Source organism: Choloepus didactylus, chromosome 14 (assembly GCF_015220235.1).
Source record: "Choloepus didactylus isolate mChoDid1 chromosome 14, mChoDid1.pri, whole genome shotgun sequence".
Taxonomy (NCBI): domain Eukaryota; kingdom Metazoa; phylum Chordata; class Mammalia; order Pilosa; family Megalonychidae; genus Choloepus; species Choloepus didactylus.
The window spans coordinates 11002312-11028243 of NC_051320.1; the positions used below are offsets into that span (position 1 = coordinate 11002312).

Genomic DNA, 25932 nt, shown 5'->3' on the forward strand with positions numbered 1-25932 from the left:
CCACGTGGCTTTCCCAATCACATTGTCACCCCTCATAAGCTACATTTTTATACAATTGTCTTCAAGATTCATGGGTTCTGGGTTGTAGTTTGATAGTTTCAGGTATTTACTGCTAGCTATTCAAATTCATTAGAACCTAAAAAGGGTTGTCTATATTGTGCATAAAAGTGCCCACCAAAGAGGATGTGCATTTTACATTTGACCCTTTGTCCATGTAAAAAAAGTTTTTCTATAACCTTCACATGATTAGGACAAGTCAACTATGTACGAAATTCTTGGGATTACAACTTTTACCTCTGAAAACTTAAAAGAGAGCTTTTAGTAGTACAACAGAATAGATAAGAGTTCAGAAGGGCCTTCCCAACACAGATAACAGATTTTGTATGAAATATAATTTTTTGCATTTCTGTGTCCCCAGAAAATATGGAAAATCACTGAGTAGCCAAAAAAGACAGAGCAAAAAAAAAAAAAAAGTAAGCTAATGCCTGAGTAGTGACTGTTAAGCATAGAAAAGGAGGGTTTTCCCTAAGGGCAAATGCTGATGGCACCATTGCTTGAGGCAGAAGTAGAGGTGGGGTGGGGATTCTCAGATTAAGCAAGGATGTTTTAGGTTGCTGAAGTAGTCCTGGGTCTCAGAAGAAGCAAACACACATCCTCTCTGGAGGAAAGAAAACATCCTTGACTTTGGTCCCAGTTTCCCCATGGATGAAGACCAACCAATATGAGCTCCTGGTCAAAGATGGCCAAACTTTAGGAAACAACCCAGCACAAATGAGAGTCAGTAGAAATAATACTCAGATTTAGATTCCAAAGGGCATCAGATGTGAGAATTATTTGTTGCAAAATATAAAATAATTGTCCAGGAAATGTTGTAGGAAATAAAAGGTGGAATCACAAAAGCGAGTAAGCAAAATTCAACTATCAAAAATGAGCAAGATGTCGGTGGTAGTGTGCTATGGATTTGCAAGATGTTATCAGGGAAGAAAACTTGGTAAAAGATCTCTCTCTACTATTTATTGCCATGATATGTGCATCTACAATTATCTCAAAATAAAATGTTTAACTTAAGAAAAAAAATTAAACAATAGATAAGTAAAGAAAGTAATCTAACCTCTAAAAGATTAAACATTGTTAACGCTTTTTTTTAAATGACCAGAAGGATTTGAAAAAGAATACACTAGAACTTTTAAAAATGAAAATTGATTCTTGAAATTAAAAAAATTCAGTGGATGATTTGAACAGCAGATTAGATACTGCTATGGGAATAACTAATGAACCCGAAATTACCCAAAAAGGGTGAGTGATGAGAAGATGGGAATATGAAAAAGAAGTTAAACTAAATGGAGGCTAGAATGATGAAAATCTAACATTCATCCGATCAGAGTCCCAGACTAAAAGAAGAGGTAAGAAATTATGAATAAGCTTTTCCAGGCCTGATGAAAGACATGAATCTGTCTGTCTATCATCTATCTATATCTATCTAATCTGTTTCTTTATCTGTCTACCTGTCTAATCATTTATCAAGTGAGATAAATGAAAAGCAACCTATATCTAGACATAATTGTAGTGAAACTGCAGAATACCAGTGACAAAGAGCAGAGTTTAAAAGCAGAGAGCAAAAACAATGTTACCTACAAAAGAACAAGAATTAGATTATAAGAAGCCTTTTCAGCAGCAGTTCTGGGCATCAGAAAACAAAATCATCAAAATATTATGCAAAAATCAGTGTCCACCTAGAATTTATCCAGCAAAATTATCTTTCAGGAATAAGGAGGAAAGAAAGTCATTTGCAGATAAACAAAAAGAGAGAGTTTAGCAACAGACATACAAAGAACCTGTGCAGGATAACTTCAGGGAGAGAGAAACTGATCCCAGAAGGAAGGTCTGAATTGCTAGAAGGAAAGACGAGCAAAGCCGCTGGTGCAAGTGTAAGTGGATCTAAACAAATATCATCTTTATAAAGTAATAATAGTGCCTAACTTCTAAGTTAAAAATAAGAACTAAATTACCAAACAGTAGACAAAAAGGTGGTAGAGACAAGCCCAAATAATTTAAAACCATGGGAAATGAAAGGGGCAAAAGTAAGCAGAAAAAAATATACCAAACAAATAGCTAGAGTAGCTAAAATAATTATAATAATAATTAACACACAGCACCAAGTGCCAAGAACTAAGTGCCTTATATATGTGAATTTGATTAATCTTCACAACTCTGTGAAGTTGGTACTACTATTTTCCCAGAAGGATTAAGTAATTAAATTAGCCCATGGTCTTGGAACTTGTGCAGGAGAACACCCAGAGCTGTGCATAGACAGCTGGCGGCAGCAGCAGGGCAAGTGCAGGCTCAAACACAGGCTGTGTTCCCCTTGCCAGGCCTCCTCTTGCAGAGCTGTGCCCCACGTGGAGAGGGGTTGCCTTTTTCTGCTTTGCACAGAGAAGTGAGTGGTAGCTTTGCAGAAATAGAGCTGAGATTTCAATTCAAATGGCCTGACTTCAGAGTCTGCTTTTAACTCCTATTTTATACTGCTTCCATGTATTAATAACATTGGGTGAAAAAGCAAGAGGCAGAAGACAACATTTAGTAAACAATTTCTATAAAGTTAAAAAAAATAGTATATATTTTAGGGATATGTGTGTGTGTGTGTGTAAAAACTGTAAAAAATGAAAGGGTAAGGAAAAAGGATAAGGTTCATTATTAAACAGACTCTTTTTTTAATCTTGAGTTACTTTTTTTTAAATTCAGCTTTACTGAGATATATTCACATACCATACAATCATCCATGGTGTACAATCAACTGTTCACATACCATCATATAGTTGTGCATTCATCACCCCAATCTATTTTTGAACATTTTCCTTACACCAGAAAGAATAAAAATAAGAATTAAAAAATAAAGTAAAAAAGAAGACCCAAATCATTCTCCCCATCCCACCCTATTTTTCATTTAGTTTTTGTCCCCATTTTTCTACTTATCCATCCATACACTGGATAAAGGGAGTGTGATCCACAAGGCTTTCACAATCACACTGTCACCCATTGTAAGCTACATGGTTATACAATCGTCTTCAAGAAACAAGGCTACTAGTTTGGAGTTTGATAGTTTCAAGTATTTACTTCTAGTTATTCCAGTACACTAAAACCTAAAAAGGGATATCTATATAGTGTATAAGAATGCCCACCAGAGTGACCTCTTGACTCCATTTGAAATCTCTCAGTCACTGAAACTTTATTTCGTTTCATTTTGCATCCCCCTTTTGGTCAAGAAGATGTTCTCAATCCCAATGTCGAGTCCAGGCTCATCCCTGGGAGTCATATCCTGCAATGCCAGGGAGATTTACACCCCTGGGAGTCAGGTGTCACGAAGGGGGATTGCAGTGAGATCACCTGATGAGTTGGCTTAGCTGGAGAGAGGGCCACATCTGAGCAACAAAGAGGTACTCGGGAGAGACTCTTAGGCACAATTATAAGTAGGCTTAGCCTCTCCTCTGCAGTAACAAACTTCATACAGGCAAGTCCTGTGATAGAGGACTCAGCACACTAAATTGTCCTCAAGTGAACAGACCGTTTTTTTAACCTCAGTACAATTAAAATAGAATTTTTTAAAAACATAAACTAAAAAAGGGGAAGCACAAATTCCAGTTCCCTCTGTGGCTGGTTGGGGAGTGGGCTGTAGAGTGTGGACAGTTGTGGATATAGTGCACAGGTAAATGCTGTTTTGTTCATAATGTGCCAGTTCTTAAGTTAAATGGTGAATTCATAGGTATTCATTTTGTTGTCACGCTTCATAACCTTCATTTATATTATATACTGTCAAACTGCATTATTTGGGTTTTCGATATCTGTGAATTTGGCTACTGCTAAAATTCATTTGTAACGTCAAAATCAGTATGCCTGGTGCTTTCCCAGTCAATCGTGGACAGGTGCAGAGAGGTGAAAAGTTTGCGTCGCCTGATACACGTGGCCCAGCCTAGGTCGAATGAGGTGATACTCTGCCTTCTTTCAGCTCTCAGATTAAACATGCATCCTTTTCATGGTATATTTAGTGCCATGCTTTTTCACATTTTTGTGCCTTTTGTTGGATATTTTGCTGTTTAAAAGGCCCCCAAGTGTAAATCTCCCTGGCAACGCAGGATATGACTCCTGGGGGTGAATCTGGACCCGGCATCATGGGATTGAGAACATCTTCTTGACAAAAAGGGGGATGCAAAATGAAATGAAATAAAGCTCCAGTGACTGAGAGATTTCAAATGGAGTCGAGAGGTCACTCTGATGGACATTCTTACGCGCTATGTAGATAACACATTTTAGGTTTTAATATATTGGAAGAGCTAGAAGTAAATACCTGAAACTACTAAACTCCAATCCAGTAGCCTTGACTCTTGAAGACAATTGTATAACAATGTAGATTACAAGGGGTGACAGTGTGATTGTGAAAGCCTTGTGGATCACACTCCCTTTATCCAGTGTATGGATGGATGAGTAGAAAAATGGGAACAAAACCTAAATGAAAAATAGGGTGGGATGGGGGGGGTGATTTGGGTGTTCTTTTTCTATTTTTATTTTTTATTCTTATTCTGATTCTTTCTGGTATAAGGAAAAGTTTCAAAATTAGAGTGGGGTGATGAATGCACAACTATATGAAGGTGCTGTGAACAGTTGATTGTACACCATGGATGAATGTATGGTATGTGAATATATCCCAATAAAACTGAATTTTAAAAAAAGATAATAGCTGGGAGTTTCTGAAAATATATTAAAGGCTTCATCAACAATTTCAAGATGTCTAGCCATCCAGCCAGGAAGAATAGAAAGAAAAGAAAGTGAAATCTGGGTCCGTATTGGTGTGCCATTGTTTAAACGGTGTCGTCCAAAAAAGATATGTTTAACTCATAATCCCTGATACCTATGAATGTGACCTTATTTGAAAATAGGGCCTCTGCAGATGTAATCAGTTGAAGATGAGTTCATACTGGATTAGGGTGGGCCCTAAATCCAATGACTTGTGTCTTATAAGAGAAAGGAGGGGGAGATTTGTATGCAGAGACATAAAGGAGACACGCGTAGGGAAGAAGGCCTTGTGATGACAGAAGCAGAGATTGCAGTGATGCAGCCACAGGGGCATTAAGGATTTCCAGGACCCACCAGAAGCTACAAAGAGTCAGGAAGGATTCTTTCCAAGAGCTTTCAGAGGGAGCATGGCCCTGGTGACACCTTGATTTCAGACTTCAAGCCTCCAAAACTGTGCGAGAATAAATTTCTGTTGTTTGAAGCCAAAAAATAAAAAAATATAGATTGTGGTGATGAATGCACAACTATATGATGATACTGTGAACAGTTGATTGTACACCATGGATGATTGTATGGTGTGTGAATATATCGCAATAAAACTGAATTAAAAAAAAAAAAAAGGCCCCCAAGCACAGGGCTGAAGTACTGTCTAGTGTTCCTGAAACAAGAAGGCTGTGATGTGCCTTATGGAGAAAATTTGAATGTTAGATGAGCGTCGTTCAACACATGAGTTGGAGCACTGTTGGCCTTGAGTTCAGTGTGAACTATTAACTAATGTGTCTTTAAACCAAAACACGCCTAAAACAAGGTTAGTATTGACCGGTTGATGGAAATCTTGTGAGCAGAAGCTCACAGTAACCTAACCCTCTATTTTCCTTAGGGGCAATGGCTTAGTATTGCCAATTCATAGTATGTGGCTATTCTAGAGAACAGAGCTACTGTGGATAAGGAGAACTAACTGGGCGTTCTTTTTTTTAATATAAATATATATGTTAGATGCTAGGGTATTAGAATAGCTAGAAGGAAATAACTGAAATGGTAGAACTATAATCCATAACATTCTTTGAAATTGGTTCTATAGTTAGTCATTAAATTGTACTTTAAAGTTATCATCTTTTTGTATATGTCTTACATTTCACAATAAGGAAATAACTGAAATTGTAAAAAATAATAATAATAAAAAAATTAAGGAGGTATTAAGACATCCACAGCTAAATAAAAGCTGAGAGAGTTTGTCACCACTAGACCAGCCCTACAAGAGATTCTAAAGAGAGTTCTGCAGTTGAAAGGAAAAGACGATAGAAAATAACAGAAATAGAAATAAAGATCTCCCATGAAGGTAACAACATGGTAAACATAAATGCCAGTACTACTGTATTTTTGGTTTGTAACTCCACTCTTTATTCCTACAGGGTCAGACACGCAAATGCATTAAATGTAATGAGAAATCAGTGGTTTTGGACTCCTAATAAACATGTCATTTGTGCAAGAAATACATAAAGGTGGGGGGGTTGAAGGGATACAGACGTATAGTTTGTGTATGCTATTGAAGTTAAGTTGGTATCAAAGCAACACTACTTTTATGGTTTTGAGATGTTAAATTTAAGCCCCATGGTAACCACAATGAAAATATTAGAGAATATATAAACCCATAGAGACAGAAATTAGAGTATAGGTTACCGGGGATGGGACTACAAGGGGAACGGGGAGTTAATGAATAATGGGTGTTGGGTTTCTGTTTGGGGGGATGTGGAAGTTTTAGTAATGGAAGATGGTGAGGATACTGCAACATAGTGAATGTGATTAATCCCATTGAAAGATGTGCTTGGGAGGGGTTGAGATGGGAAAGTTCATGTTGTATATATGTTCCCACAATTAAAAAAAACAAACAAACAAAAAAACAGCTAAAGAGACAATGACAGTTAAAGGCAATACGTGATCCTGGACAGGATCTAACAGGGGAGGGGAGAAGTCTCAAAAGTTGGTTAGGGGTAGGGGAGGGGGTTTGGCCAGATGGTTGTGGGGTTTTTCTTTACTTTCATAAATTAAATGTAAACAACCACGTTCTTTGCAGTTATTCCAGCAAATTGGCTTGCAAATATTTTGGCAGTAGCTGTGTGATCCTCTAAATGATCTGAAAGCGTCATACTCGTTTTTTACCCAACGCTGCTTTCTTAGTCCTAAAGGGACCAAAGTGCATACATTTTCATTCTCAACGGGGAAAAAGATTTATGCTGCGTAAATAAAAAAATTTATGTAGTGACATTCAAATAAACTACCAATAACACAGTGCCCTTTTCCCCCTTCCCTTTTGCTCCCCACTAAGCCCGACTCCAACTCTGGAAGAAGTGAGCGCCTGGGCCCAATCGTTTGACAAGCTAATGATCACACCAGCAGGGAGAAACGCTTTCCGCGAGTTCCTCCGAACAGAATTCAGCGAAGATAATATGCTTTTCTGGTTGGCCTGTGAGGAACTGAAAAAAGAAGCTAATAAAGGCATCATAGAAGAGAAAGCGAGGATAATCTATGAAGACTACATTTCGATTCTTTCTCCTAAAGAGGTGTGTGTCCCCCAAAGGTTTTCTCCATCGAGATGGTTGAGTAATATTAACCCCTTAAGTGTTTGCTCGTGTGCAACCTGCAGTTACAGCTGCTCCAAACTAGAAAAGTGTTCCACACGCTGCACATAGTAGGGGGTTTTGACTATGAGTGCCCCTTGAACTTTGTGAAAAATTCTGTACCTTTTTCTGGAAACGAGTATCCATAACCTTCATCAAATTCTCAAGAAAGCATAGTCTGTTTCAGTTAATATTGCTCAAAATCTTATACCCTTTACACATTTCTTTAAATAAAGTTATCCTTTTCTTCTGCTCAAACTACTTATAAGGGTATTTTTATTTTATATAATAATAGCATCACTAAAATGATCCTGAGGTGCAAAGCTTTTCCCTAAGGTGACCTCATTTATTTCAGAGAAATTATTAGATGAGGAAAGGTGGGCAAGTTTCAACCTCCCAGATCTGTAGTTTCTTCAAATCTGAAATCCAGGAGGCTAGATTTCGTCTCAAAATTCAGGGCCTTGTGGCCCTAATTATAAAATCATTCTGTCATCTCTTACTGTGTGGTGCCAAAAACCATAAGTTTCATAAAATAGGGCCTCTCCGGTGGAGGAGCTCACAAACGGGTGGGACAGACGGACCCAGCCACCAGGAAGAGTGGTAGAAGGAAGAGGGGGGCATCAGCAGGGGGTGGGGCAGGAACGAGAAGGTGCGTGAGGAAGGCTGTTGGAAGGGCCACAGATGATGAGAACTACATCACTAAAACCTCACGGGATGGAGACACCAGGAATTGGACCAGAGCAGCCCGGGATGAAGATCCGAAAACACCTGCACGGTGTAAGTATGAGTGTTTGGGTGCAACCAGAGTGTTTGCTTCCAGTTCCTTCAGAGGCAGGATAAGAGTTTAGAAAAGGTGCAGGCACCGGAGCATCGAGAGGACTGGGGCCATGCTGACGTCTGTCTGGTGTCCTAGGGAGAAAAAGTCTGAGCCCTGGTCTATGAGACAATCTGGTGGAGAGTGAGCAGCAGATCAGAGTAATAATAGCCGACATTTACTGAAGGGTTAATAGATTCCAAGCACTTTAAATAAATTCTCATTAAATCCTCATCAGAAAAATAAAATCATCATCCCCACTTTCTAGCCGAGTTCAGGAGAGCAAGCACAGAGTCCACCTTACCCAAGGCCCCATTAATTAGTTTCTGGGCTGGCTTTGAAACCCAGGTATCTGACTACAGAGCCCATGATTTTAACTCTTGCACGTTGCTTCTGAGGATGCTCCCAATCCTACAGGTCAGCCAGGCAACAATACCCAGAAAGCTACCATTTCTTGGCTGTGCTGAAGCTCTAGGACCCCCAGGTTGTAGCCCCCATATCCTTAAGAAGTTAGCAAGGGGTAGGTCTGTGCATGCTACCTTTTTTTCTTCAGAGGACCCAATATAATCATTTATAAAGCAAACCAGTGTGGTGATTTTCTACATCGGTGGTTCTCCAACCGTTATCCCCTTTCAGTGGTACCCAGAACCTTCTAGAACACAAATTACCGGGCCCCTCGCCAGGCCTGCTGAGTCGGGAGCTCTGGGGGTGAGGCCCGGGTCTGCGTCTAACAAACCCTCCAGGGCTTTGGATGCCACTGAGGTTTGAGAGCCCCTGTTCATTACGCCTGTCATTTCTCTTGCAGCAGTTTGGGCTTTGGGGGTGCCCTTTTTTGGTCTGGGATTTTTTAAAAACCAAATGGTGGGAGTTTGGAATGAACTCACACAGCCAAGTGACTAGTCCGGCCTTGTGTCTTTGCACCCCCAGGTCAGCGTGGACTCCCGGGTCCGGGAAGTCATCGATCGGAACATGGTGCAGCCGTCCCCGCACACGTTCGATGACGCGCAGCTGCAGATCTACACCCTGATGCACAGAGACTCGTACCCCCGCTTCATGAACTCTGCGCTCTACAAGGATCTGCTTCGGTCGTTATCTGAGAAGTCCGTCGAAGCGTAGGAGTTTTCACCTCTATTTATTATTAATAAAGTACCACGAGACCTCGCGGACGACCTCTAGTGCAGGGAAATTAGAGGTAGGAGTGCACTGCCCTGGAGTAACACTCGGGCTGCTGTGATTACAGCGCCCCTCTGCAGAGGGCTGGCTGTTCGCCCGGTAACCTGCAGCCCTCATTAGCGATGCTCTTGAGAAAAAAATGGGATAGGGTTGTTTTAGAAAGATAGTCTGTTTACATTTACAGTAACAGTAGTGTGTTCTCAACAGCAAAGGAAGCAGAAGGCTCCGTCCTGCTTGGGGCGTGTACGGACTCTGGAGCAGACAGGACCACTTTTGTTTTGCATGAATTCAGCCACCAATTACTCTCCCCCAAAGGAAAGAACCTTCTAAGTGTTTCTCTGCTGCCCCTTCCTTCCATCGAGCTCAGTTTTGATAACATCACTTATCGGTGCCATTACCAGTCCCAAGTTCACATTTTGTTAAGATGTGACACTACCTGTAGAAAATGGTGTTCCACTTATCTTAGAATGTATTTGTATGTACATACATGTGTGTGTGTATATCTGTATATGGTTAATGTAAAGCTGAAGTGGGTCGGTCTCAAATGTTTGGGGAGAGCAGTGCTGAGGAGATTCTTGTTGAGAAAAGTTACCATTATTTTAATATCAGAATTTGCCAACCTGAAGAATGACTTTTTATGTTCACAGTTTGGTCGTGTTTACAATACTGCTTTCAAATCAGCAAATTTCCATTTTTTTATTATTGAGATGAATATGAGCATTTTCACTCTTTTAAAAAATAAAGCATAAGAAGAGTTTTATCTCAATCCTTATTTTTTTCTTCATAGATAAGTATTTGGGACATGGAAGGTTATGTAAGTACAGGTACACATAAGATACCTTTAAGCTCCAAGACTACATTCTGCCTTTGGATCCCACCATTTTGTGGGGTTTTTTTGTTTGTTTGTTTATATATATATATATATATATTTTAATTGAGATTGTTCATATACCATGCAACTATCCAGAGATCCAAAGTGTGCAATCAGTTGCCCATGGTACTGTCATACAGCTGTGCATCCATCAACACAATTATTTTTTTCAATTTTTAGAACATTTTCATTACTTCAGAAAAGAAATAAAGTCAAAAAAAGAAAACTCAAATCATCCCATACTTTTAACCAACCCCCCCTCCATTACTGATTCATAGTTTTGGTATAGTACATTTGTTACTGTTGATGAAAGAAGTTAAAATACTACTAACTGTAGTATATAGTTTGCAATAGGTATATATTTTTTCCCATATGCCTCTCTATTATTAACTTCTAGTTATAATGTCATACATTTGTCCTAGTTCATGAGAGAGACTTCTAATATTTGTATTAGTTAATCACAGACATTGTCCACCACAAGATTCACTGTTTTATACATTCCCATCTTTTAACCTCCTACTTTCCTTCTGGTGACATACGTGACTCTGAGCTTACCCTTTCCACCACATTCACACACCATTCAGCACTGTTAGTTATTCTCGCAACATGCTACCATCACCTCTGTCCATTTCCAAATGTTTAAGTTCACTCTAGTTGAACATTCTGCTCATAAGCAACTGCTCCCCATTCTTTAGCCTCATTCTATATCCTTGTAACTTATATTTCATGTCTATGAGTTTACATATTATAATTAGTTCAAATCAGTGAGACCCTGCAATATTTGCCTTTGTGTGTCTGTCTTACTTCACTCAATATAGTGGCCTCAAGGTTTCTTCATCAACCCATTTCTTTTAAGACGGTTTTGTTCACACACCATACATTCTGTCCTAAGTAAACAATCGATGGTTCCCTGTATAGTCACATATTTATGTGTTCACCACTATCTATATAAGGGCTTCTACATTTCTTCCACAAAGGAGGAAGAGTCTAAGAAGGCAGAGAGATAAAAGAAAAAGAAAAGAAAGAGAAAGAGAAAACATGACAGCAAGAAAGCACCAAAAGGAAAGATAGCATTAACCTAGAGTAGAATAAAGAGTCAGACAACATCACCAATGCCAGGAGTCCCATACCCTTCCCCTATTCCCACCCCACCCCCCATATGCATTTAGCTTTGGTATATTGCCTTTGTTATATTAAAGAAAGCATAATACAATATTTCCATTAATTATAGTCTCTAGTTTGCATTGATTGTATTTTCCCCCCATCTCACCTTATTTTTAACACCTTGCAATGTTGACATTCATTTGTTCTACCTCATGTAAAAACATATTTGTAGCACTTATTACAATCGTTGAGCACCCTAGGATTCCCTGAGTTGCACAGTCCCAGTCTTTATCCTTCGTCTTTTGTTCTGGTGTCCCACATGGTCCCAACCTTCCTCTTTCAACCATATTCACAGTCGTCTTTGTTCAGTGTACTTACATTGCTGTGCTACTATCTCCCAAAATTGTTTTCCAAACCTCTCACTCCTGTCTTTTCCTTTCTGTCTGCAGTGCTTCCTTTAGTGTTTCCTGTCATTGTCTGTTTGTCAGAGAATATTTTAAGCTCTCTCTTATATTTGAAGCACAGTTTTGCCAGACATAGGATTCTTGGTTGGTGGTTTTTCTCTTTCAATATCTTAAACATATCACCTCACTTCCTTCTTACCTCCATGGTTTCTATTGAGAAATCCACACATAGTCTTATCAAGCTTCCTTTGTATGTGATGGATTATTTCTCTCTTGCTGCTTTCAGGATTCTCTCTTTATCTTTGATGTTTGATAATCTGATTAAGTGTCTTAGTGTAGGCCTATTCAGATCTATTCTGTTTGGGGTACACTGCACTTCTTGGATCTGTAATTTTATGTCTTTCATATGGGATGGAAAATTTTCATTGATTATTTCCTCTATTTCTGCTTCTGCCCCTTCTCCCTTCTCTTCTCCTTCTGGGACACCCATGACATGTACATTCTTGCTTTTTGTTTTGTCCTTAAGTTCCTGGAGATGTTGCTCATATTTTTCCATTCTTTTCTCTATCTGTTCTTTTGTGTGTAGGCTTTCAGGTGCCTTGTTCTCCAGTTCCTGAGTGTTTTCTTCTGCCTCTTGAGATCTGCTGTTGTATGTTTCCATTGTGTCTTTCATCTTTAGTGTTCTACCTTTCATTTCCATAGATTCTGCAAGTTGGTTTTTCGAACTTTCAGTTTCTACCTTATGTACACCCAATGTTTTCATTATACGGTTCATCTCTTTTGCCATATCCTCCCTAAACTTTTTGAATTGACTTAGTATTAGTTGTTTAAATTCCTGTATCTCAATTGAAGTGTAAGTTTGTTCCTTTGACTGGGCCATAACTTCGTTTTTCTTAGTGTAGGTTGTAGTTTTCTGTTGTCTAGGCATGGTTTCCTTGGTTACCCCAATCAATTTTCCCAAACCAAAACAGGCTCTGCTCCCAGAAGGAAGAACTATTCAGTATCTGGTTTCCCTGAGGGTATGTCTTAGAAAATTGATACACCCTGTGAGGCCTCAGGTCACTGTGCTTTTCTGCCCAGCAGGTGGTGCCTGTCAGCCTGTAACTTCAGACTGGTATAAGGTATAGCCCATGGCTGTTTTCCCCCAGGCTCTGGGGTCTGGCTCTGAATGGAAGGCAGGTAGTAGAGCTGGGCCCCACCCCTTTCCTCTTGGAGAAGATAGACCCCCTAGGGAGAGGTCATTAGCATTGAATGGTCTCTCTCTGCCTGTGCTATCTCCACCCTTCTCTGAGTCACAGCACTGGGAACTGAAAATGGTTGAAGCTTTCTTCACTGAGCCAAAACAGGGCAGAAAGCCCCCTTCAGGGCCAGTCCGCAGCCACCCTCTGGCTCTCCAAGATTAGTCATCACCCCAAGCCTCTGTCTGCTTGTTGGGGATTCGTCGCTTGTACTGGCCAGTCCATGTTTGTTAATTAAAAACCCCAGTTGGAGCTCAGCTGAGCTGTATTCACTTACTCGGGGAGAGCTGCTCTCTAGCACCTAGAGACTTTGCAGCTTGGGCCGTGGGGGGAGGGGGCTCCCAGTTTGGATCCGCAGTTGTTACTTACAGATTTTATGCTGCAATCTCGGGCATTCCTCCCAATTCAGGTTGGTGTAAGATGAGTGGATGGTCATGTTTGTCCCCCCATAGTTATTCCAGATTATTTACTAATTGTTCCTGGTTGTTTATTAGTTGTTCCAGTGGGACTAACTAGCTTCACCTCCTCTCTATGCCACCATCTTAGATGAGTCTCCTATTTTGTTTTTAACCTGCAGATTTTATTGAGGTATATTCACATACCCTATATATTCCATCCAAAGTATGCAATCAGTGTCTCATAGTATCATCACTTAGTTGTGCTATCATCTCACTCAATTTTAGACAACTTTCATTGCTCCCAAGAGAAAACAGACACAAAAAAGGAAAACCCAAAACACCCCATATCCTTTATCCTCCCCTTATTATTGACCCCTAGTATTGGTGTGGTACACCTGTTGATGAAAAAAAATTAAAATATTACTGTTAAGTATAGTCTGTAGCTTGCAAAAGGTAATTTTCCCTATATACAACTCTATTAATACCTCTTTGTACAAGTGTCATTCATTTCTAGTAGTTCATGCAAGAACTTACTTGTATCTGTAGTGTTAATTGGTGATATACATGACTTTAAACAACCCCTTTCAATAAAATTTACCTACAGTATGGCACTATTACTTATAATCCCAATAATGAGCTACCATGACCTCTAGCCATTCCCAAACATTTAAGTTCAACCTCGTTAATAATTCTGTACATATTAGGTAACTGCTCCCCCTTCTCTAACTTCCTTCTATCTCTAGGTACCCCATATTCTACATTTTAAGACTCTGAGCTTACATTTTTGCTAGGTAGTTCATATTAGTGAAATCATACAATATCTGTCTTTCTGTGTCTGGCTTATTTCACTAAGCATTTATGTCCTCAAGGTTCTAAATCCCAATATTTTTATCATCCACAAATGGAGTAACTCTGTAAGTGACAGGTAAAAATACGTATTTGTAGGCCTCAATCATCCTGAAGAAACCCGTCAGTGTAGTAAATGGGAAAGACATCAAAAACGAAATGAGAATGAAAGACATTCAAAATGAAAAGATTAAAGACATCCCAAAAGAAATAGCATGAAAGAGCTAAAATCCAGAATGATTTGAGTAGTGGGCTAATTTGCAAGGGGCCCACACACCATATTTGTCTAGCCTCCCATTACCTCTCGTTGGCCCCTTGTGCAGACCTACTGGATCTTCTCCACTCTCTCAAGCTCCTCGCCCCCTGCTGTACCCTCTCAGCAATCCATCTTACCTCCTGCTTTTCTATGAAAATTGTTTCTAGCCTCTCTCGACTTCCTGCCTAACCTCCAAATGAGTGTAGATCAGCATCTTGTCTTGTTCCTTGAGACCAGCCCGAGAAGGTGCTAACCCCTTAGATGTCCTTGTCTTCCACTCTCATTATTTCACTAAAATATAATGGAGCATTTATGTTCAAGACACTGTCTTAAAAACAAAGAGGATATAATTGTGATGAAAATACAGACCCTGTCCTCCAACTGTTCACATTCAAGGAGGGCAGACAGACATAGTGATGACAATGACAATACCATATGTGAGGTCCTAAGACCGGGCTTACAGAAAGATTCCGGTGTGACACCAAAGCTAGAACCTAAGAAGTGTGTTTGGGGCAGTGGGGTGGGGGGGTGGGGGTGGGAGGTATCAGTGACTGAAGCAATCCCAAATGAGTCCAGTTATGGGCAAGCCAAGTATGAGGTAACTGTGGGATATACAAGATGTCTAAAAATCAGTTGGGTGGGGGAACTGGTCAAGATTCTAGGCTAGAGATAATGATGTAGGATTTTTCAGCATGTAGATGAATCAGATTGCCTGGAAAGAGTAATGGCAAGAGAGCTGAGAAGAAATCCTTGCAAGGACAGACAAAGAAACAAGAGCTCCCAAAAGAGATTTAGAAATCACCAGCTCAATACAGGTAAGAAGAAAGCCAGGAACATGTGGGGATAGGACAATAAATGGGGTGTTTCAAATAGACCATGGTCAACAGCGTTAAATGAAATGGTCTTTATCTAGAACTTTCCTCTATTGATTTTCTCCACTCTTTCCTATATTGTCAACTTCACCTTGGATTATCCCCACACCCTGCACATACTCAGCTTCTCCAGTTAAAATCCAGTCTACATCACATTCCACCCACTCACTCTTCTCTCTCATCCCGGACTTTTGACAACAGTCTACATTTGCTGTCTTTATTTCCTCATCTCCCCAGTCACTCCTTCAACTACTCCACCTCACCAAAAATGCTCTAAAGGTGACCCCTCCCTGCCTTAGCTTAGTGGACTGCTGAGCTTCATGACATCATGGCTCACTCTTTACTTGAAGTGCTACCCCCGTGTCGTCCAAGGTGCTCTCCTAGTTCTTACTCTTTCACCTCTCTTTTTCTATTTCCTTCCTGGGCAGTAGAGAACAGCAGTGAAGGCTTTCCGACTCCTCCACTTACTGTGTGGCACTGGCTACTTAGCCTTTGTGGGCCTCAGTTTCCTCGTCTATAGAAATAGGGATAATAGTGATACCCTATTCCCTAGCATTGCTGTAAGGATTAAAAGTAATCCAGGTAATGGATTGTTGCTGATGTTCTCACTAATACTGGGGACTGAAAGCTTGACCTCTGTCTTGGGACTTGCCCCTATGAAGCTTGTTACTGCAAAGGAGAGGCTAAACCTGCTTATAATTGTGCCTAAGAGTCTCTCCCTGAGTGCCTCTTTGTTGCTCAGATGTTGACCTCTCTCTAACTAAGCCACCTTGGTGGGTGATCTCACTGCCCTCCCCCCTACGTGGGACCTAACGCCCAGGGGTGTAAATCTCCCTGGCAGTGCAGGATATGACTCCTGGGGATGAATCTGGGCCCGGCATCGTGGGATTGAGAACATCTTCTTGACCAAAAAGGGGATGCGAAATGAAAGGATATAAAGCTTTAGCGGCTGAGAGATTTCAAATGGAGTTGAGAGGTCACTCTGGTGGACATTCTTACGCACTATATAGATAACATTTTTTAGGTTTTAGTGTACTGGAATAGCTAGAAGTAAATACCTGAAACTACCAAACTCCAACCCAGTAGCCTTGACTCTTGAAGACGGTTGTATAACAATGTGGATTACAAGGAGTGACAGTGTGATTGTGAAAACCTTGTGGATCGCACTCCCTTTATCCAGTGTGTGGATGGATGAGTAGATAAATGGGCACAAAAACTAAATGAAAAATAGGGTGGGATGGGGGTGGGGGATGATTTGGGTATCCTTTTCTTTTTCTTTTTTATTCTCATTCTGATTCTTTCTGGTATAAGGAAAATGTTCAAAAATAGATTGGCGCTTTGAATGCATAACTATATGATGGTACTATGAACAGTTGATTGTACACCATGGATGATTGTATGGTATGTGACTGTATCTCAACAAAACTGAATTTTAAAAGAAAAGTAACCCAGGTAAAATGCTGTCAGCATTTACTATGTGTTAGTTATGGCTAAAGCTACTTGCCAATTAAATGTGATGACCCTGAAGGTTTGGACGTGGGCTTACTTTTCTTACTAATGTACATGCTCTTCCTTGGTTCTCATACCCCCATGTCTGAACTCTGCCCCATCACCCCACTGCCTTACCACCCTCCAGGCCTGTCCCAGCCACCTAAGCTCTTATCTGGATGTTTCCTTTGACTCTTCCCTCTTTCCCCTCCCAAACACTATAACCAGGCCCTGCCGATTTTACTTCCCAAACATTTCTTGTCTGTCTCTCCTCCTTCCTTTTTCTGACCCCCCGTTGTCTCTCACATGCATCACTGCCCAAAGAGCCTCCTAACTGGTCTCCCTGCACCCAGTTGCAGCCCATTTGAATCTGTTTCTCAAAATGCCAGGTCATCTCTCTTGGGCACAAATGCACTGTTGTCGCTATTGATCCACTTCTTAAGATCGTTCAGTAGAAGCTTCTCAGCATAGCATAGGAGGGTCTCTGCAATCTGGCTGCTGACTCACTAGCCATGCCCACTTATATTTTTTACTCTAGCAATATATATATATATATCTGTAGAAAATGCACAGATGCAAGTTCCTATTTCTTTGGCTGCTCATGCAAACTCATTTCTGCTGCCCCCTGCGTCCCTCTCCACAATGCCACCATTCACCCAACTAGCACCTATCAGTCCTTTAAGAGTTACCTCAGGTATCATCTCCTCTGAGACACCTTTGCTGACCTCCTCTCATATGTTTGTGATGTTGGGCGCTCTTGTGTGGTGGTTTGGAGCTATTGTTTCCCAGAGAAGGCTATGTTCTTTTGGTCCATTTTTGTGGGTGCAGACCTATTGTGGGTAGGACCTTTTGGTTAGGTTGCTTCTACTGAGATGTGACCCCACCCATTCAAGGTGGGTCTTAATGCTTTACTGGAGTCCTTTATGAGATAAAAGGCTGGGACATCTGGAGAGAGCAGAGAGAGAAACACCTAGAGAAACAAGGACCCATAGGAGAGAAGGACCAGCAGATGTCGCCATATGCCTTCCCATGTGACAGAGGAACCCTGGATGCCAGCAGCCTTTCTTCAGAGAAGGTATCCTCTTGTTGATGCCTTAATTTGGACATTTTTCATGGCCTCAGAATTGTAACTTGTAACCTAATAAATCCTCATTGTTAAAAGCCAGCCCGTTTCTGGTATATTGTATTTCAGTAGCTTTAACAAACTGAAACACCTTCTTTCATGTTCCAGGGATACTGGGTACAAATATTTGTCCTCTGAGCTATTACAAATCATCTATTCACATATCTGTTTTTCCCATTAGACTGTAAGCTCCAGGGGCAAAGAAAATACAACTTATCCTTCATTTTATACACATTAGCCAGCTTAGAGCAGTATACAATAAATGTTTATGGAACTGAACTATTGAACTGCCCATAGTTATAAAGTAAAAACTCTGTTCTAAATTGTTTTTACAATGTGTCACTGTGCAGAAAGGTATACAGTTGCCACCTGTGTGGACTGTATGGAGTGTGAATATATCTCAGTAAAACTGCTTTAAAAGAAAAAAGCCTTCATATATTAAGATACTCCCACTTGACATAAACTGTGAGGTTTGTTTCTATTTGAGTTTTCAGATTCAGTTCTGGAGCTAAACCACCTAAGCTTTCTTTCCTGAACATGTGTAACCAAACATTTGAATTCTGAGTTGTCCCACTCTAAATAAATTACAGCAGTCACCAAACAAGGCTTTTCCTGAATAATGCCAATTTAACCCCATGGGGGATGTGACTGAGGTCTTGACACTACAGGGTTTCCATTTGAATTAACCGCCCCATGACAAATAGTCAGAAAGGCAAAGAAATAATCAAAATAAGTTATAAACTATACGAAATTAAGGAGTTAAACTTGATTAGCTTGAGAATGGGAAGTCTGAATTAAAAAGTAAGTCCACTGAAATATAAAAAGGTTTTAAGTGGGGAGAGGGTTAACAAGCATGTAATCTTATGGACATGATTTGACAAAAAGGAAAAGAGAATTAGGACTGCCATTCTGAAGATAAAAGAAAGGGCAGGTCAGTCGCACAATTCAGAGGTGAAGCCACCTGACACTGGACCGGGGACCTCAGTGCTCCTTCCGGACCTTTTGTGCTTCTGCAGGTTAAAGGGAAATCTTAGTAGAGCTCTGGTAGCCTTTGAACTACTGGCATTCAGTACTTTTATTTGAACATCATTATGCATTTACTTAGCTCAGATGTTCATCTAAAACACATCTGAGATTTTTAAAAGACTTTTTTCAGTTGCTTATGACAGAAACCTATTTCAAATGAGCTTAAGCATGAAGGAAATTTATTGGCTCTTGTGGTAGGAAGGCCCAGGGTTGCTCTGGCTTCCACCTGGCTGGATCGAGACATTTAATGTTAGCAGGACTCTCTCCATCTCGATATCCCCTGGCCTCATCAGGCAGTCTGTACCTGTAGGAGGCAAAATGGTGGTGGTGGTGGTGGCCCCAGACACAGCTCCCTCTAGTTGTTCCCATAGAAACTGTTTCTCCCACCACTTGTCCAGCACTCCCAGGGATGAGCCTGCAGTGGGACAGAACACTGTGAATGAAAGACAGCCCCCCTCCCCAGGGTCATATGGGGTGGAGAAGGAGTCCCCTAAATGAATCAAAGGACATCTGGGAAGTAGTGCCAAACAGGTAAAAGCTGGTTACTCCACTCCATTCCAGGGCTCTGGTGTTTTTTTGCTTTTTTTATACCAGCTATACTGTCACACAAATAACTTGGGTACATATTGTAATCCATTTTTAAGAGGAAAAGTACTTTTGATTTCAAAGCAGTCGAAATGTCCAATTATGGAAACAGGTGGGCTAATTTCACCTGAATGTATGGCCTATCACATATGAAATGTTTTTATCTTTGCAGTTATGGCCATAAAGGGAAAAACAAATAATTAGCTGTCTTATTACAACACCCAAGGAGAGGAATGTGAACAAGGTAAGTCATTTCAGGTCCTGTGCCTTCATTTTCCACCCATCAGTTGAATAAACAAGTACAAGATCAACATGAAAAAAAAACAAAACTCAGTGAATAAAAAACCGCTGCATCACTCTGACGAATTAAAGCACCAAAGGGGACCTCCCTTCTTCCTTTGAAGTTGGAAGTTCTCCAACATTGCCAGCCAGTAGTTATCTATCCTCTTTCTCCAGGTCAGCACTGGAGATAATGTCTTTAGACAGCATCTCAATTCGGAAAACACTTTTTACATCTCGGTTCCTGTAGCGCCAAGAAGAAATCTAACACGCTGACACACACATAATACCCAAGAGAAACATCTACTATTTAATGAGTGCCTACCATATGAAAGGCATTCTTCTAAGCACTAGAGATGCAGCAGTGAACAAGCTTCTCACAAAAACTTATCAAAGGGTTAAATATCCAGACGATATAAAGAACACCTACAACTCAACAACAACAAAGACAAACATGCTGCCTCTATAACGTGCATGAACCTCAAAAATATTATGCTAAATGAAATAAGCCAGACACAAAAGGACAAGTTCCACTTATACAAAACACCTAGAAGAAGCAAATTCATAGGGATAGAAAGTAGATTACAGGTTACCAGGGGCTGGGAAGCGGGGGCTGTGGCTTTGCTGCTAAATGGGTATAGAGTTTCTGTTTGAGGTGATGGAGAGGTTTTGGTAATGGATGGTGGTGGTGGTAGCACAACATTGTGACTTCAATTTACTCAAGCCTTCTTCAACATACTTCAGTATCTACTAGGAACTTGTCAGTAACCCTGCTCTATTCACTATGGAGTAGTATCTTCTGTGTTGGCACTTTGCTTATTACTTGACTCGGCCAGAACTGTGTGGCTCCCACTAGTGACTCCCGGTGGGTGTGACTGTCCACATCCCATTCCCCATGGGATACTCAATTCTTGAATGAGGACTTTTCTACAGCTAAATGTGGGGGGAAAACAATTGTTGCTTAAAACTCCTCAAATCAAAACTCTTCGTGTAATTTCAAAGGTAAATTCAATCCAAATTCCCAAATTACACTTTGACCTTTAGGGACAAACATTTTGCACCTATGAAAATTCTAATTATAGGCCATTTCTTTCGCTGTCTTGTTAATACTCCAAACATCTGCAATTTGTAAAGCATGTACAGATTTAGATGTCTGAGTCTATGTGAATATTTTAAAACTTTTGCCATGGCTTAACAAAAGTTACAAACCAATGTTCATCACCACTTAGGTAAGCAGGGACACCAAGTTTTACTTTCTGCTTCCCCAGGATGGTTCTTCATTATTTGCCACTACATTTTTCGAACTAATTTCCCTGTATATTCATTTAACACTGTCACTTGGCCCTGAAAGTAAAAATCATTTAGAATTTTTTCTCAGTGACCTTAAAACTGGCTTGTCTTTTCCAATATTAAGACTCCTGGCAGATCCTCTCCTACTCCTGAAGTACATGCAGAAAGTGCTAGAAGGGACCAGTGCCCAGGCTCCACCTCAATACCAAGTTCCACTCCACAGTCTCTTTACCCAGTCCCAGAAAAGAGAAGAAAAACAATATGCTCTATGCTACTGCTCAGTACTGGCTTTTACCTAAGTTAGAGCAGGCTTCACAAGTGTACTTTAAAAACACTTTAGTAGTTAGGGGGGAAGGAGGACACTATTAAACAAAAGGTAAAGCAAGCCTTGGTGCCTAAATAAAATGACAAAATGTGATATACTTTTAACAACAAAAAACTTTATTGAATTACAAATTTTAAAATGAATCACTTAATTTAAAAGTGGGAGCAATTTTACCCTTTTCTTAAACTCACTCTTTCCTAAAATGCACTTTACTTCTCAAATGACAATGCAATAGGTTAGTCTGTGAACTCACAAAATAAAGGTGGGCCGGCCACAGGGGGCCAATTCTTATTAATATGGGTCTTAAGAAGGATGTTCAAATATTGTTTTCTGTATTACATCAAACTGATTTGCAACAAGAAATGGGAAGACAGAGTGGAGGGGAGTGCCAAGCATGGATTGAGGTCATTTTAGTGGTGTCTGACAGAATGCAGACTGGGTGGGATAAATGTGGACTTTGTAATAGCGGCCTTTCAGATGCGCTGGAGTAAGTGCACATGTGAGGAACCTGACAGAACAGATGTACACACCTCAGCAAAAAGTAAAATTTAATTCCAAGAGCTGTATATAAGATAACCTGTGTTACAGCCTATATACCCATTGTTCAACAACCTCATTCAGCATGTAACAGAAAATCAACAAGTAAGACTCAGGACAAAAACATTTTCCACCAACCTCAATGCAAAGACCAGAGCTTTAATGGCTTATACAATCCTTAAGCTCACTCCTGGGTCAGTTTGGATTTCCAAATCAAAATCAAGTCTTGAACTGTTTAACACATAAGTACACTATAGTAAAATGCTAACATTTTCTCCCCAGCGTGTATCTTCCTATGAAGGACAAAAATGGTTCAAAACTTTCATTCTTTGCCTATGCAGGGATTTTGAAAAACCACACTAAACTATGACAACGTTCTTCTGCAAAACTAAAATCAACTACAAAGTCAAAGAGGCACACAAACAACAAAACCAAACTGATTATCAACAAAATAAAGTCATGTTTCCAAAAGTAAAATCTATTAAGAACAAGTAATATACATGTACAAGAAATTACAAGAAATGATGAACATGGTTAGTTATAAATGCAAAATATCTAATTATCCCAGACTTGAGATCATAATAATTAAAATCAAATTCATATGCTGGTTCAAATATTATGTACAATTTAGATAAGCTGGTCAAGTATTATTTGAATACACACCATATTTGATAAACCTAAAATTATATTATCTTTTCTTCTCCTTTAATATTTGCAGGTACATGCCAAGATGGAAAAAAATGTAATTTCCATTTATGTATAAACAGAGAATAACATTTTTAGTGTATGTTTCAGACTGTAAAAAAGTTAAGGTACATTTTCCTTTAAGAAGAAAAGAAAAAACTGAGTGTCAAAGTTTAATTGATAAAAGTTTAATATCAACTTACTTATAAAAATGAAAAAAAATATTCTGAAACAGATACCATACAATTATTATATGGTCTCCCTACTGCTATCTGAAACTACAGAAAGCATTTAAAGAAGGGATGTTATGTCAAAAACAGTCTAACCCAAGGGATGTATGCTCCTTTAAAAATCTGATTTGTCAGAAAACTAATTGCTTGACAGAGTTTTAAAGCTAATTACAAAATCCATTTTCTTAATGGTCCAGACATCTTGCCAATTCTCCGAACTCAACAGAACTGTCAAAAAAGAAGAAATATTTTGTGAGACCTTTAAATACAATGGGTTATATCCCCCAATTAATACAGCATAAACCTTATTTTGCTAACAAAGAGGCATTTTTGAAAGGTGCTCTATTTTTCAGATGTGATCATTATCTACCTAGAGTGTTTTACTGTTTCAACTTAAAAAATGTTAGTAGGAATACATAACTAAAGAGAACTAGTGTAAAAATACTTTCAGCATTTTTAGCATTTTTACCGTCTATTCTTAACCTTTTTAAGTTAAAAAAAATCACTTAACAGTTCCAAAGAGATGTAAGAATACATCTGAACTTCTCGAGTAAGATACCATAGGTATCAACTTTCTATACTAAACGAACTTTCTTAAATCCGATAGGTACTATGTCTGACCCTTTGCTGCAATCAAATAAGTGCCTGTATCCAAAACCAACTACAATATTCCTGCTCATGATAACAAAGATGCTCCATCAAGCAAAACAAACTTAAGAGAGCTATCTGGAAAATCCAGATTGCCTGAAATGTAGGTATTATTTCTACTTAGTACATAAGAAAATGACAGTTCAGTAAAAGTGGCAAGGAAGTTTAAAATTACTTTGTTTGACTCCAAAGACCATATTCCTATCATACTACCATTCCCAACCCCATCCCACACTACCCCATCCCCGTCTCTATTAAACATAAAAGTATTCTTAGGATTGATGTGTAATTCTTCTCCCAATTTTAAGTCATATTTTTTGTGTGGTTTATCAAAACCACTCATGAATGATTTCTTTAAATTACATTAATTTCCTGCTGGGGCTACTTAAAGAGTACACAGGATGCTACGAAGGCTCAGTGAAAAGCCTAGCTGACATGTGGGAAAGCAAATGAATGTCAACCATGTAGAGAGTTGAAAAGCGGACGGTATTCAGGAAAAAACGTAATCAAAGCAAACTGGTGTCTATGGTCAACAGTAACATTGTAATATACCTCCATTAAATGTAACAAAGGCAATATGCCAATGCTAAATGTATATGAGAGGGGGATATAGGGGAGGAATATGGGATTCTTGGTAGTGGTATTTGCTGTCCTTACTAGTATATTGTATTGTATGACATGTTATTTTTCTTTTTATCATTTTTTTCTTATTGCTAAAAAAAAAAAAAAAAAATTTTTTTTCTTGTAGTAATCAATATGTTCAAGTGCTGACTGTGGTGATAAATGTACAACTTTATGATGATACCATGAACAACTGATTGTACACTGTGGATAAATGTATGGTATGTGAATATAACTCTATAAAATTGTAGGAAAATATATATATAGGAGTAAAAGTGTTGGAGAAAACATGGTGAGAGGGATGATGCCTCACCAATATGGACTAACTACAATGTGTAAACTTAGAATTGAATCTTAGAACATAGACTAACGTGGACACAATAACTGTAATAGTCCCTAGATTGTAAGCTCTTACAGCAGTTAACTCTATCCCTGAATTGTAAGGCCTATCTCTAAACTTTGAGATGCTGATCCCCTAGCGTATAACCTGATTGGTCTCTGGAACAATGCATATCTCTGAGACACCTGAAACTCAGAGCTAGAGCTCGGCAGATATGAATGTCAGTATTAGTGCATACAGCCACTGTCAAAAAAAAAAAAAAAAAAAAAAAAAAAAAAAAAAAAAAAAAGCTGAAAAAGAGCCCAGACTTCAATTAGTGATATGAATGAAGCAGGTCTGGTTAAGACCAGGGCAAGCCAGGCCAAAGGGTAAAAGTTGAAACTGATTGTGTTTTAAAACTTCCAACTTCCATACGAGACCAAGGGAAGAAATATCTATTTGGTGCAGGATCTAAATTTTCTAAATGGTACAACTCTACAGTCAATTTCTTCAAACACCACAATTGCATGGAACTTTGAATAGGAAGTGAGATATGGTAAGTTACATATACATATGGGTAGTGACACATCCCAAAGTAATTTGGGCAGATAATAAAAAATATATTTACAGCCTCCCCCTCCCCAGCCCCGAGGATCTGGGGGAAGGTGCGGATGTGTTGGACATCCTCACCTGGACTGGTGTTGATGTTGTCACAAACATTGGGACTGGCGGTTTGATGTGCTGAGCCCTCGAGCATGGGACTTGCCCTTATGAAGCTCAGTACCACAAAGGAGAGGCTAAACTTGCATGTAATTGTGCCTAAGAGTCTCCCCCTGAGTGCCTCTTTGTTGCTCAGATGTGGCCCTCTCTCTCTCTAACTGAGCCATCTCGACAGGTGAACTCGCTGCCCTCACCCCTACGTGGGACCCGACTCCCAGGGTTGTAAATCTCCCTGGCAATGCAGAATATGACTCCCGGGGATGAATGTAGACCTGGCATCGTGGGACTGAGAGTATCTTCTTGACCAAAAGGGAGATGTAAAATGAGACGAAATAGTTTCAGTGGCTGAGAGATTTCAAATGGAGTCGAGAGGTCACTCTGGTGGACATTCTTATGCACTATATAGATAACACCTCTTAGGCTTTAATGTATTGGAATAGCTAGAAGTAAATACCTGAAACTACCAAACTCCAACCCAGCAGTCTGGACTCCTGAAGACAATTATATAATAATGTAGATTACAAGGGGTGACAGTGTGATTGTGAAGACCTTGTGGATCACACCCCCTTTATCTAGTGTATGGATGAGTAGAAAAATGGGGATAAAAACTAAAGGACAAATGGGGTGGGATGGGGGATGATTTGGGTGTTCTTTTTTCACTTTTATTTTTTATTC

General features: G+C 39.6%; 2 protein-coding genes across 6 annotated transcripts in view; one reads left to right on the top strand and one right to left on the bottom strand.

Moving 5' to 3' along the window:
• RGS20 (regulator of G protein signaling 20) overlaps positions 1-10252 on the top strand; it is a 76306-nt gene extending 66054 nt beyond the window's left edge. For all 4 annotated transcript variants that reach the window (XM_037802903.1, XM_037802901.1, XM_037802902.1 and 1 more), the window contains exons 4-5: positions 7115-7349; positions 9148-10252. In XM_037802903.1, the coding sequence (XP_037658831.1) occupies positions 7115-7349; positions 9148-9336 (424 nt within the window). In that variant the 3' untranslated portion in view covers positions 9337-10252. The remainder of the gene's footprint in view (positions 1-7114; positions 7350-9147) is intronic.
• An 11921-nt stretch (positions 10253-22173) lies between these two features.
• Positions 22174-25932, bottom strand: part of TCEA1 (transcription elongation factor A1) — a 38482-nt gene continuing 34723 nt past the window's right edge. For both annotated transcript variants that reach the window (XM_037803029.1, XM_037803028.1), the window contains exon 10: positions 22174-23177. In XM_037803029.1, the coding sequence (XP_037658957.1) occupies positions 23169-23177 (9 nt within the window). In that variant the 3' untranslated portion in view covers positions 22174-23168. The remainder of the gene's footprint in view (positions 23178-25932) is intronic.